At 39.7% G+C, this 12630-nt stretch overlaps 1 protein-coding gene across 1 annotated transcript in view; it reads left to right on the plus strand.

Moving 5' to 3' along the window:
• The window catches only part of SKAP1 (src kinase associated phosphoprotein 1), a 277253-nt gene that overhangs the window by 52396 nt on the left and 212227 nt on the right, over positions 1-12630 (plus strand). The window contains exon 3 of the mRNA XM_033090442.1: positions 12444-12469. Within this exon, the coding sequence (XP_032946333.1) occupies positions 12444-12469 (26 nt within the window). The remainder of the gene's footprint in view (positions 1-12443; positions 12470-12630) is intronic.

Here is a 12630-nt window from a genome sequence, read left to right on the forward strand (position 1 = left end):
CCTTCTGTCTTGTGTGCTTCCCTGTGGCCTGGCAACATGTGTAGACCTTTCTGATGCTGGAGAGTCCCTTGAAGTGGGACAGAACTGAAGTCCTGGCCACACGATGGGTCAGGTAATTCCTAGGATTAACCTGTTGATTGTAGATGAACTGCTAGTGACCCCAATACAGCCATAAACTGGTCACATCGGCATTAACCTTTAGGTAAAAGTCAGTTCCATTTTTCACAATTCGGATAATTGGGTACCTCTCTGTAATGGTTTAACTATGACGACTATAGGTCCTGCACAAAGAAATAAATGAGAAAGAATGAAATTTTAGTATAGAATCTCGTACAACTAGGAAAAAAGTCAAATTGAGGGCTGAACTGTGAAATAATTTAAAAATGGTTTCTGAATTTCTGTGTACGTCTCAGTTCTTAACTGCAAGAAAGTGTACACATAAGGGTAGGAATTTTTTTGGAAAATTTTAGTAATTCATTGTAGCTCTTAGAGTGGTTACCAGTAGAAGCCTGTTTTCTGGATTCTGTTTTTATATATTTATTCAGATTTTGATGTAGTATGAATGAGTGAAATAATATTATGTCTTTAATTAGGATTCTGTTGTTATTTTTCAATTAATCTATGTCAGTAGCTTTAGCATTTGTATTAAATCATTTTCTTCATGAAAGCTTTTAATGAGGAAACAAATTGATTGTATTTATATATTGGATTCTTGCCACTGTGATGTGTATTCAGTCGTGTCTTTTGAAGTATATTTTTGCCAGTCATCTTGTGGCTAGTCTTTGAAGCTAGACTTTGGGGGGAAGAATTCTTCATTTGGGTAAAGGTTTTAATTTAACAAAGATTTCTTATTTTTGTCTTTCTCTTCTTCCTTTTCTTCCCTTCCTTTGATTTTCTTCTTTTTGTCCCCCCTTACCTTAATTAGAAGAAAATGAAGGTGCCTTTCCCCATCTTATTTGGGATAAAATCCAAACCCCCATAGGACTGCTTGGAGAGACTTGCCTTCTGCCTGCCTCTCCAGCCTTGTGTCATATCCCTCCCTGAAATGCACCCTACGCTCCACTCATGCTCAACTCAGATAGCCCTTCTGTTTCTCACCTTCATTCACTTACTTAGCAAGCATTTATCGAGCTCAAGCTTTGTACCACTGCCCCTTGAGGGCTCAGTGACATAGAGAGATGAGAAGATTGTAGTACAGTATTATAGGTGCTGCTGAGAAGTGTGCACAGATGTGCTGCAGGAGCACCTGACACCGGAGACTGAGCTGAGCTGCAAAGGACCATCAAGGGTTTGCTAGGAGAAGATGGGCACAAAGGAAAATGTGTGCTGGTGGAGAGATCAGTGACATGTGAGAGCAGGAGTGTGAGCAGAGCAGGGAAGACCTGAGGGTTGGGGTTCAAGCAGGGGGATGATGAGAATGGGTTTGCATCTTAGGTCATTAGAATAATGATGGTGCTAATGATATAACAACTGACATTTACTGAAGGCCTGCCAGGTGCCAGGCTTAGTGTTCAGCTCTTGGTGTGCATCATCTCCATTAGTCTTCCCAAGAACCTCTGTTTTAAAGATGAGGAAACTAGGCGGCAGCTAAATTCTCACAGCTAGAAGATGGAGGAGCTGGGACTCCAACCCAGACCTGTTTGCAAAGCCTTTGCTCTCCATGGTCATTGCACTTCCGTCTCTATCAACACCGAGGAAAATGGGTCAGATAGGAGCAAGATGGCAGACAGACCAGGTAGCGTGTGTTGTGTTGATGTGGGTAAGGCATTTTGAGGGCTTGAGTGAATTCAGTCCCTGGAGAGATGAAGAGGAGATAGATTAAAAAGATATTAAGGGATTAGAATCGTGGTAATTGATGGGATAGACATAGAAATAAAGAGGAAAAGGGGTGATTCCTAAATTTCAGTTGGGTGGTGGAGTTGTCAACCACTGAAACAGGAACATGAGGGTAAGAATGGTTTGGGACTTATGGAACAAAGGACAGTCTTGAGAGAAAAAGATAGAATAATGATTTCTCCTGTTTTTGAGTATTTTAAGTGATTGTTAAACATATTTAACATGTGCAGACACGATAGTTGTCTTTGGCCACTGGTCTGAGCCCAGGCTTTGGCCTGAGCCCAGGCTTCTCTTACTCTCTTGTCCTTTCATCCCACAAGCCTAGAAAAATCCTAACCTTGGATCAATTCATCTTTTCTGCTCTTATACCTGATTAGTTAATCAGTGCTGGAGAAAAATTACACAATTGGATTGCCACTACAGTAAATCTTAGTCTCCAACCTCAGCTGAACCCTTCATGATGCCTGGAGGTTGTGTTACGTGCCCCATATCAGCAACCTTTCCAATTTTCCTCAATGTTTCTTTTCTCCCAAATCCTCAACAGTCTTTATCATATCACCTCTCATTCTTGCATGACAGCATAGCCTACTTCACAAGATAAAGCAGAGGCTCTCAGCTTGGAACCCACTCAGAATCCTGCGCTGCTCAAACATGTCTTCTTTGGGCCTCTGCCACCTGGTCTGATGGGCCTGGCCTCTCTGCCTCCTGGACCTGGCCTCTCTGTGACCCTCCCCACACCTCCCCTGCCAGGCATCTTCTTCTTTCTGATCCCAGATCCTCCCTCAGCAACCCTTATCTGCAGGCAGTTAAGACAGGTTCTGGCATTAGCCAGACCTGGGTCCTTCTAGTCCCAGTTTTTACCTTGTGTGTGTGTTTTGGGCCAATCACTTCCACACAATTTGAGCATCCCAGAAAAACTGGCTCACAGTTCAGGCTTTCTGTGCTCTCAGTCCCTCACGGAGGATCTAGCAAACAGTAGAGATTTATTAATGTTTGAGAGAATGAATGCAGTCGTCATAACTTGAGATATAGAGGGTATGTTGCCATGTTCATGTTGAGAAATCCACCCTGTTTAGCTGAGCTCTAAGAACTAGTCCAGATTAAAATTTTTTTGAGTAACATTTGCTCTCAGGTGAGTAATGTGACCATGTTCATAACGAGGAAAATATCAAAGGAATTTTCAAATGAATATCACGTTTTCGAACCTGTCCCCGATTCTTCACGAGATAAACTATGGTAGCTCCACAATGTGGGCTTTTAAATTCCCATGGTGCAATCAGATAACCTCTCCATGCTTCATTTTTCTTATCTGTAAAGCGATGGGCTGAAATAAATGACTTTCAATGTCCTTCTAGCTGTAAAATTCAATGAGTATATGGTCCACAGTCAGAGAGTCATACAGTTATCAGTTATTCACTAATCAGGTAATTAGGAGTTTTGGTGGTCCTAGAGTAGCTATTAACCTGAAGCAGGCAAAAAACAAAATTAGGCTCCAAGCATCAACAGTGACAAAAATGGCAGGGCAAGAGCCCAAGATACTATAGTTTAAAATATGGTAATCAGCTGGAGTTCTTTGTATGTGAGTGCTGGCTTGTTTTCTCCAATACACAAGTTTGGAACCAAAAGACATCTCTGCCTTTCCTCTTGGCCCTCTATTCCCAGTGTGCCTCCAAGTCTGTTATCAAATCTCTTGTCCCTTCTCTCGCTTTCCAGTAGCTTCCTCAGCTGCCTCCCAGTTTCTCTCTCTCCCAGCCAGGCTGCACATTTCTGCAGGATTTCATCACAGTAGACATCATTCCATATCCTTAAAGACAAGCAAACCAACCAACCAACCCTTCAGTTGCTCATTTTTTATCTTCAGAAAGAAAGACCTGGTATTTTGGGTCTTTTATTTTGCCCCACCGCACCTGGCTAGCATTGTTCTTTAATAGTTCATTGAGTTACATTTGGTTGCCTAATACATGCAGGGAGTATGGGAATTGCATAGACATACAACCACAATTTGCAATCCGAATGCTAGAACGTACAGGAAGGAATATTAGTGTGTAGGTTTCCAGTGTTCAGTGAAAGAGCGTAATCACTAACTAATCATGAAAAGCTCCGATTTCTTACCAGTAATATCCAAAGTGAATGTTGGCTTGACCATAGCAAGGATTTCATAGTAATGAAAGTGTTATGGAGACTCTAGTGGTGAATAAGGTTTTACTTATTTTAAAATTTTATTATTTTTTTAATTTTCTGGGAATAGACTTCTAATATTTTTTTTTTAGTTGTGGGTAGTACTGTCAACATGAGATAAAGTTGCTTATTTATTATTTAATAAAAGTTGAATTGTGACCATTGTATTTTGTAAGTAGGAGAACATTGTGTTGTCTTCTGGAGTGGGTTTCTAAAATGTGTGGTTATAGACACAAGACCACAGAAATATTACATCCCCCAAAAGAACACAGAGTCTTCTTATGACAGCCTCTTCTATTACTTGAGTTATATGTTTATTGTCTGTTATTACCATGGTATTTGTTATGTACTATCTTAGTTTGGTATTTCTTCATGTGTAAATATCTCATATTTTAGACCAGATTGTAAGCTTCCTGTGGGCAGGCACTAGGTCTTATACTTTTGATGAATTGAAGGAACTGGGGCTAAAGGGGATACCAGCTCCCCTTCAGGGACCTTCCCATTCCTACCCAACTGTTTCTAAGGCTGGTAACCGGATCCCTGGGTCCCAGGCCTCTGATGCCTCCATCAGATGGTGCTCTTCTCCCATTTCTGTTCTTGAGTATAGCTGGCCATGTTCCCCTTTGCCATTTGCCCATTCCTTCTTCAAGGTAGTAGATGGAACACTGGTAGTAGAAAGAGAAGTCAAAATCAGGTGAATCTTCTCAAGTGAGAAAAGAGGTTATAGGAAATATCTACAGTGCACAGACAGACTATTAGCATTGTTCAGAAAGGCCATTTGCTTGGGTATAAACCAGTCTCTACCATGTGGCTCACTGCTCAAGGTTCGTTGCAAGAGTTTTCCTAGTCTTATCAATTTGCCATTGAAGCCCTACTCAATCAGGTATCCATTTGAGTTCTAAGATTCCATTTCTAATGCAAGAATAACACTTCAGTGTTAGTCTTTGCAATCTGTTTGGAGACAGCCATTACCAGGAAACAGAGATGGTCAAGAGGGAAATAGAAGACATCTCTGGACATTGAGTACTGCAGACATCCTATCCATTTAGAAGGCACCACTGTTTTGGTACAAAAACTGAAGTTCAAATTTGGACATCCTTAAGTCAGCAAGAAGCGATTTGATTTTGTTTACGAGGTGTTTTACGAAGCTAGGGAATGTATGATGAGTTTTAAATTTCCTTAAGTCACAAGTAAAATAACACTTTTTTTTGTTTGTTTTGTTTTATGAATTTTATTGGGGAATACTGGGGAACAGTGTGTTTCTCCAGGGCCCATCAGCTCCAAGTAGTTGTCCTTCAATCTAGTTGTGGAGGGTGCAGCTCACTGGCCCATGTGGGAATCGAACTGGCAACCCTGTTGCTCAGAGCTCATGCTCTAACCAACTGAGCCATCCGGCCACCCCTAAAATAACACTTTTAATACTTCAGTTGCAAAAAAATTTCATTTAGATGGTCTAGATTTATAACATTACAGATATTGGCCTTTCTGGATAGCTAGTTTTATGCCATTACAACCTTATTCATTTAACACAGAGGGTCTTCTCATTTTGGAGGGAGAGAGTTACTGACATTTTTGGAAATTTAGTGACGTTTATGGACTGTTCTTCAAGAAAAAAGAAAACATGTACTACTTACAATTTTAGGGAGTACGTTAATCTCCGAAAGCTCAATTATGTACCCCAATTTAAAGACCTCTGATCTGTCTATTCTCTGATAGTAGGCTGACAAAATTTATGCTTTCTCTTAATACTAGGTTTTCTATATTATAGCCAATTGGAAAGCAGTTAATATGGAATTTAAGAGCTTGGGCTCTGGAACCAAGCAGACCTGGATGCAAATTTTAGTTCTGCCACTTAATAGCTACATGATCTTGGTTAAGTTGTTTGACCTTCCTGAGTCTCGGTTTCCTTATCTGTAAAATGGGGATAATAATAGTACTGACATCATAGGGTTGTGATGAAGATTAAATAAAATAATACATGTAAAAACGTATACATAGAACAATGCCCACCATCTGCTGAGTGCTGAATATGCTGTTTTTTTATAATTAGGATATGGAATTATTTTTTCCTTCCTAGATTATCTCCAATAATATGATGATAGTTACAGTCATTTGTCTTATTTCCTTAATTTATTATTAGAGTTCCTGTTGTGGAACTAGTTGCTAGAATTAGAAATTTGTCGGCCTCATTTACTACCTATGTAATCATGGGCAAGTTACCTCACCTCTTGATGCCTCAGTTTCCTCCTTTATAAAATGGGTGTAATAATAAGGTTAGAGTGTGGAGGAAGTGAGTTAATATTAGAACAGTGCTTAGAACACTATGTTCAAAATATTTTGGCATTATTCTTCCACCTCCTTACACCATATACAAAAATAAATTCAAAATGGCTTAAAGACTTAAATGTAAGATCTGAAACCATAAAATACCTAGAAGAAAATATAGGAAGAAACTTCTCAGACATTACCCGGAGTAAGATTTTTACTGATATATACGCTCGCTCGAGGGAACTAAGAGAAAAAATAAACATGTGGGATTATATCAAACTAAAAAGTTTTTTCACAGCAAAGGAAACTATCAATAAAACAAGAAGGGATCCTACTGAATGGGAAAAGATATTTGCCAATGATATATCTGATAAGGGACTAATATCACAAATCTATGAAAAACTCACTCAACTCAACTCCAAAAAAACAAACGATCCAATTAAAAAATGGGCAGAGGACTTGAAGAGACATTTTTCTAAAAAGGACATACAGATGGCAAACAGACATATGAAGAAATGCTCAACCTCACTAACCATCAGAGAAATGCAAATAAAAACCACAATGAGATACCACCTCACCCCAGTCAAAATGGCTATCATCAATAAATCAACAAACAACAAGTGCTGGCGTGGATGTGGAGAAAAGGGAACGCTTGTGCACTGTTGGTGGGATTGCAGATTGGTGCAGCCACTATGGAAAACAGTATGGAGGTATCTCAAAAATCTGAAAATGGAACTACCCTATGATCCAGTAATTCCACTCCTAGGTATCTATCCGGAGAAATCCAAAACTCCAATTCAAAAATCTTTATGCACTCCTATGTTTATTGCAGCACTATACACAATAGCTAAGACATGGAAACAACCAAATGCCCATCAGTAGATGACTGGATTAAGAAACTGTGGTACATTTATACAATGGAGTATTATGCAGCCATAAAGAAGAAAGAAATCTTACCATTTGCAACAACATGGATGGATCTAGAGAACATTATGTTAAGTGAAATAAGTCAGACAGAGAAAGATAAGTACCATATGATCTCACTTATTTGCGGATTCTAAAGAAAAGAATAAGTGAATGAACTAATCAGAAACAGTTTTGGAGACAATGAGGAAAAACTGAGGGTTGCTAGATGGGCGGGGGGGGGTGGGGGGTGGGGGGGAGGGTGAGGGGATTGGAGGGCAGTAGGTGACCACAGGATGGCCACGGGTTTGAAAATTAATCTGGGGAACGTAATTTGGTGGTTACCAGAAGGTAAAGGGGTTGGGGGGTGGGGGATGAGGGTGAGGGGGATCAAATGTATGGTGATGGAAGGGGAGCTGACTCTGGGTGGTGAACACACAGTGTGATTTATGGATGATGTGATACAGAATTGCACACCTGAAATCTATGTAATTTTACTAACAATTGTCACCCCAATAAATTAAAAAAATATTTTGGCATTATTCTTATCATTAATATTACTATAGCTGCTGCTCCTCAAGATTCCCTCAATATGGTGATTTCAGTTTATTTATTGTACCTTTCCCTAAAGTTCAATTAAAGGAAGTGGAGAGAAGGGTGAAAAAGGAGAAGGGGATTGAAAGGTATAAACTTCAATTATAAAATAAATAAGTCACAGGGATGTAATGTACAGCATAGCTAATATGGTCAATAATATTGTAATAATTTTGTGAGGTGACAAATGGTTATTATACTTACCATGGTAATCACTTTGTAAGATACATATATAGGTGTCAAATCACTATGTTGTATGCCTGAAACTAATATAATGTATGTCAACTATATTTTAGTAATAAAAATTAATTAAAGTTCAATTAAAACCTCTTTAAGTTTAGGGGTTACCACAGGGTAAGGGGGGGAGGTCTCTCTAGAAGAGGGTAAATGGGGTCTAATATATGGTGATGGAAAGAGAACTGACTCTGGGTGTGAACACACAATGTGAGATATAATGTATTACATACAGAGTTGTACACGTGAAATCTATGTAACTTTACTAACAATTGTCCCCCCAATAAACTTTAATTAGACAAAAAACCTCTTTAATTTAAAAACATGAATAGCAAACTTTGCCTTACAGGTATTGTAACCCTAAATTTTCAAGACTATTATGTAGAGTAGACTTAATGTTACAGTCTCTTATTCTTCCATTTTCATTTTTGGAAGCACAAGTAAAGATGGATTTATTTTTGACTGAATGTGAAAATAATCATCATCAATATGGTCGCAGCATTTTCTCTCTGTTCACTCTGGACTCATCTTTTTCCAGTTCCCAATCTCATTTGCATGGACCCGATGATGTTGAGTATGGATATTGCAGAGGAATGATAGCTCCCCTTCATATTGAAGCTGAAGCTTCAAAGAGAAGATTAAAGAAGTGTTTGTTATCTATCTGCACAGGCCTGATATGAAATTCTCAGAGGCTTTTAGGATGAACACTGCTGTGTGTATGTGTGTTTGGATGCTTTTTCTTCCATATACTTCTATCGTAGTGTTTGCCTTTTAGTTTAAAATTTCTAGTTTCAGACTTGTTGGAGTCTCTGGCTAAGGGATAATTGTTTTCAAAGTGAAGGATGAGAATTAGAAGATGTTGGCGGGATTTGACTAAAGGCTGCCTAAAGAGTGTAGAATTCTCTAGTGTGGAATCATCTTCCAGAGAATGTGAGGAAGGCCACCCATGGGATATGTTTAACAAGACAAGATCAAGACCCAAGTGTGTGCAGCAGAGAATAATCCATGGCACCCTCCAGTAAGGGATGAGGTTGCCAACCTTTTGACCTTGCCTTTTTTTTTCTTTTTTTGAGAAATTTTATAAGAGTTTATTTGAGCCAAATTGATGACATGCTGGGGAGCAAGATCTCAGATGTGCTGCCGAGTAACAGTTTTGCAGCCTCTTTATGAATTTGAAATTACGGAGTGCAGGTAAGGAAGACTGGAGAAAGCAAGGCAGGGCTTGGATTACAGGAGAGTTAACAGGATCATGCGCTCTCTTGAGGGTTCATATCACTTGGAGGGGTATTACTAGTAGTATTTCAAAGGTGTGTTAACCTAAAGGCACAAAAAGAATGGACAGGGCTGGCTTAAAGCCTTTCACTAAACAAGTTACAGGCCTGGGGCGTGACCTAACCAGCTAGGAATTTATGATCAGGTTACCCTGTGCGGTTTCTTTCTGTAGAACCCCATTTTTTGCCCACAGTTCCACCTTTAGGTCATAAATCAATCCGAAGGAAGCATCGATGACAAACCTTTTGGTTGAATAGTACGGTCTCAGAGCACTAGGCAGACTCATTCCTAGGAAGTCTCAGGATCAACGTCATCTTATTGGTCACTGGGGATGGGGCAATACCCTAACCTTGGGATCTGAGTTGAGGACGAATTTTTCCCAAAAGGGGAAGGGCAGGTAAATGGAAGGCAATCCGGCCTTACGTTGTCCTTGCCTTTTAGAAGTATACTTTGTGAGGTGAGCTATGGGGTAAATGTGTGTGTGTGTGTGTGTGTGTGTGTGTGTGTGTGTGTGTGTGTGTTTTAATAGACTTTCTTTTTAGAGTTGTTGTATAATTCATACTTAGAGTAAGAAGAGAGGGAAAAAAGGTAGGATAACAGGATAGTTTTATGCCTTCTGAAAAAAATGGGAACTAACATTCCACTTTATGCCACTCCATGCCAAGTTCTACATATGACTCTTATAGACAGAAATATTTAAATACAGTGTCAAGAATAAAGCTGATTCTACTACTTAAATGTCAACTAGAAAGACCTGCTACTTTATTTGATACTGTTTAATCTTTCTTCATAATCAGCCTTCTTAAGACACAGCTACCATTGGCAGAAGCGGTACTCTTAGTATGTATGAACTCACAACATCTTCTTAACTAACAAGAGAAACCAGAAAACCAGGGACACTTTACAGTAGTAGAGAAGGGAACTGAAAATATGTGTGTGAATTGGAGTGGGGATTTGGGGGAGAGAGAACAAAAGAGACTGAGATCATCAATAACATATTTTACCTATTTAACAATTTGCCAAGAGTTGGCCTTTTAACTGCCACTGCATGGCTGCTTTTATTTTTTTCTGGGTCAATAAATGAAAACAACATTGGTTAGCAAAGTTCCAGCCAAGCCATTGCCATTATTAACATTTTGGAAACAGGAACACGTGCGCATGCACACACACACACAGACACACACACACACTTGCACATGTTCACACCCTAATTTCTGTTTTTTGAATTAGACGTTGGGTAATGATTGGAATCAGGGGCTAGGGAAGCGCCTCAATAGAAGATGGAAAATAGCAGGAAAAGATGGCAAATTTCTGGTGAATAGCTGTGTTTTATAAAAAGGAGTTTTATGGAAAACTCTTCACAGTGGCCAGGTACAGTGGGAAGCTGCACTGTCTACAAGGTTGAGATTGACGCATCATACTAATAGATACAACTTATTTACGTTACAGCCACTCCCATTTACATATACTCCCATTTACATATGCCCTTACATTAGACATGGACGCCTTCTTCCCAGCTGTTGCAGCTTTCCATTTTTCACCCTTTCCTTCTCTTCTTCCCTCTTTCCTTTTCCCGTGCAGATGTCAAAGCTGTCCTGAACTTTCCCTGCCATCTAACCCAAGTATCTTGCATCTCCCTTCACCCGATTGCCAGCCCAGAACTGTTCAGGAAAAGGAAAGGAATAAGAAAAGTCAATTGTGAGGTTTCTTCTCCCCCTTCTTTTCCTCATCTCTGATCATTTCCCACAGATTCATCTCTGGATTATGGCAACATGCTCCCCACTGATGTCTTTCCTCTCCGTTTTCTGAATTTTTATATTGTAAAGGAATAACTTAGATACTCACTAGACTGATGTTTCTCCCTCGAGTAGCCACACCGTATTTCCGTTATGTATGTACTGGAAGACATACCATTATCACCTATGTATTGCCTTTTTGTTAATCTTTTTTGGGTTGTGGATTGTTCTAAGAATTTGATAAAAATCGTGGATTCGCACCACCACCACCCCCCCCCCCGGGGCGGGGGGAATGCTCTTATCCATATATACACTCCTGAGAGGTCACGATGAGGATATAAAAATGTTCATTCCATTTAGTGGACATTCTATTTAATGTCCACAGCAAGAATTGACATGTGGTGATTGTAAGCAAGATTGGAGTATGTTGAGGAGTGAGTGGGAGGGAGGCAAGGAAATAAAGAGAGAAACTATAGACAACACTTTTGAAAATTTTACTGTGATGTGAAGGGAAAGAGGACAGCAGATGGAGGGAGTGAGGGAGGGTGTGCTTTATTTTTATATTAGCATAAATGCTGATGGAAAGGGCCAAGTTGAGAGGAAGAGGTTGAATATATACAAGACAAAATCAATATAGAAACAGTGTAAGGTTCCTGTGAAGGCAGGAGGAAATGGAATCCAAAGTACAAGAGACTTTTGTGGGTAGCCACCATATATAACATTGTTTCTGGGGTGGTGGGGGTGGTGGAATGCAATTTAGATTTTAAATAAGTGACTTATAAATGATCCTTTCCGCCACTGCCATTTCATTAGTTTTAAGACTTTAAGGGTTGTCAGTTTTGCCAATCATTTCCCAAAATAACAGAGGAGATGAAATGATATGGTGGGCAAGAGCCCCAAACTTGGCACAGATCCTAAAATGTTAAATGACCTTGAGTCAAATCTTCATGCTTCACCTATAAAATTAGAGTTTAGGCCTAAAAGTATTTGAGAATGTGTTGGAGGGCAATGTTTTGGTTGTCTTAACTGGGGGAGCCACTGGTATTTGGTGCCCAAGACCAGTGACACCAATCGTCCTGTAATACAAAGGACAGGTTGTTACAACAAAGAATTGTCCTCCTCAAAGCTGGTAGAGCTCCTGATGGGAAATCCTGACCACAGATAGGTGACCTCTTAGGACATTGCCAGCAATATGGTTAAAATTATCTAAGGAGTTGCAGTAACTTAAATGCTGCTTTCAAGCCTTTGAGAACCTTTCAAATCTCATGGACAACCCTTTGGTTTTTCTCAAAGTGGGTAGTGGCTTTGGCTAGTTATTGACTGTTTAGCAAGCTTTTGGACAGGGTGCCATCGCTACCATACACCAACCAAGACTGAGAAATACAGGTTTGACTTATCTCCATTCTTTTCCTTGTATTTCAGGTACTATTGGGATTTTCAGCCCCAAGGTGAGTACTCTTTGACCATTTATAGTTTTACAGTAAAAATGTAGAGATGGTATTATTTCTTTCTGTCTCTTCTAAACAAGCTTCTCCACAGAGTGGCATTAGCCATTTCTGAGGAAAGTTAGTGGAGTGTTTAATTAACCTTCACCCTGCTGGGCTCCCCT

This window comes from Rhinolophus ferrumequinum, chromosome 21 (assembly GCF_004115265.2).
Source record: "Rhinolophus ferrumequinum isolate MPI-CBG mRhiFer1 chromosome 21, mRhiFer1_v1.p, whole genome shotgun sequence".
NCBI lineage: Eukaryota > Metazoa > Chordata > Mammalia > Chiroptera > Rhinolophidae > Rhinolophus > Rhinolophus ferrumequinum.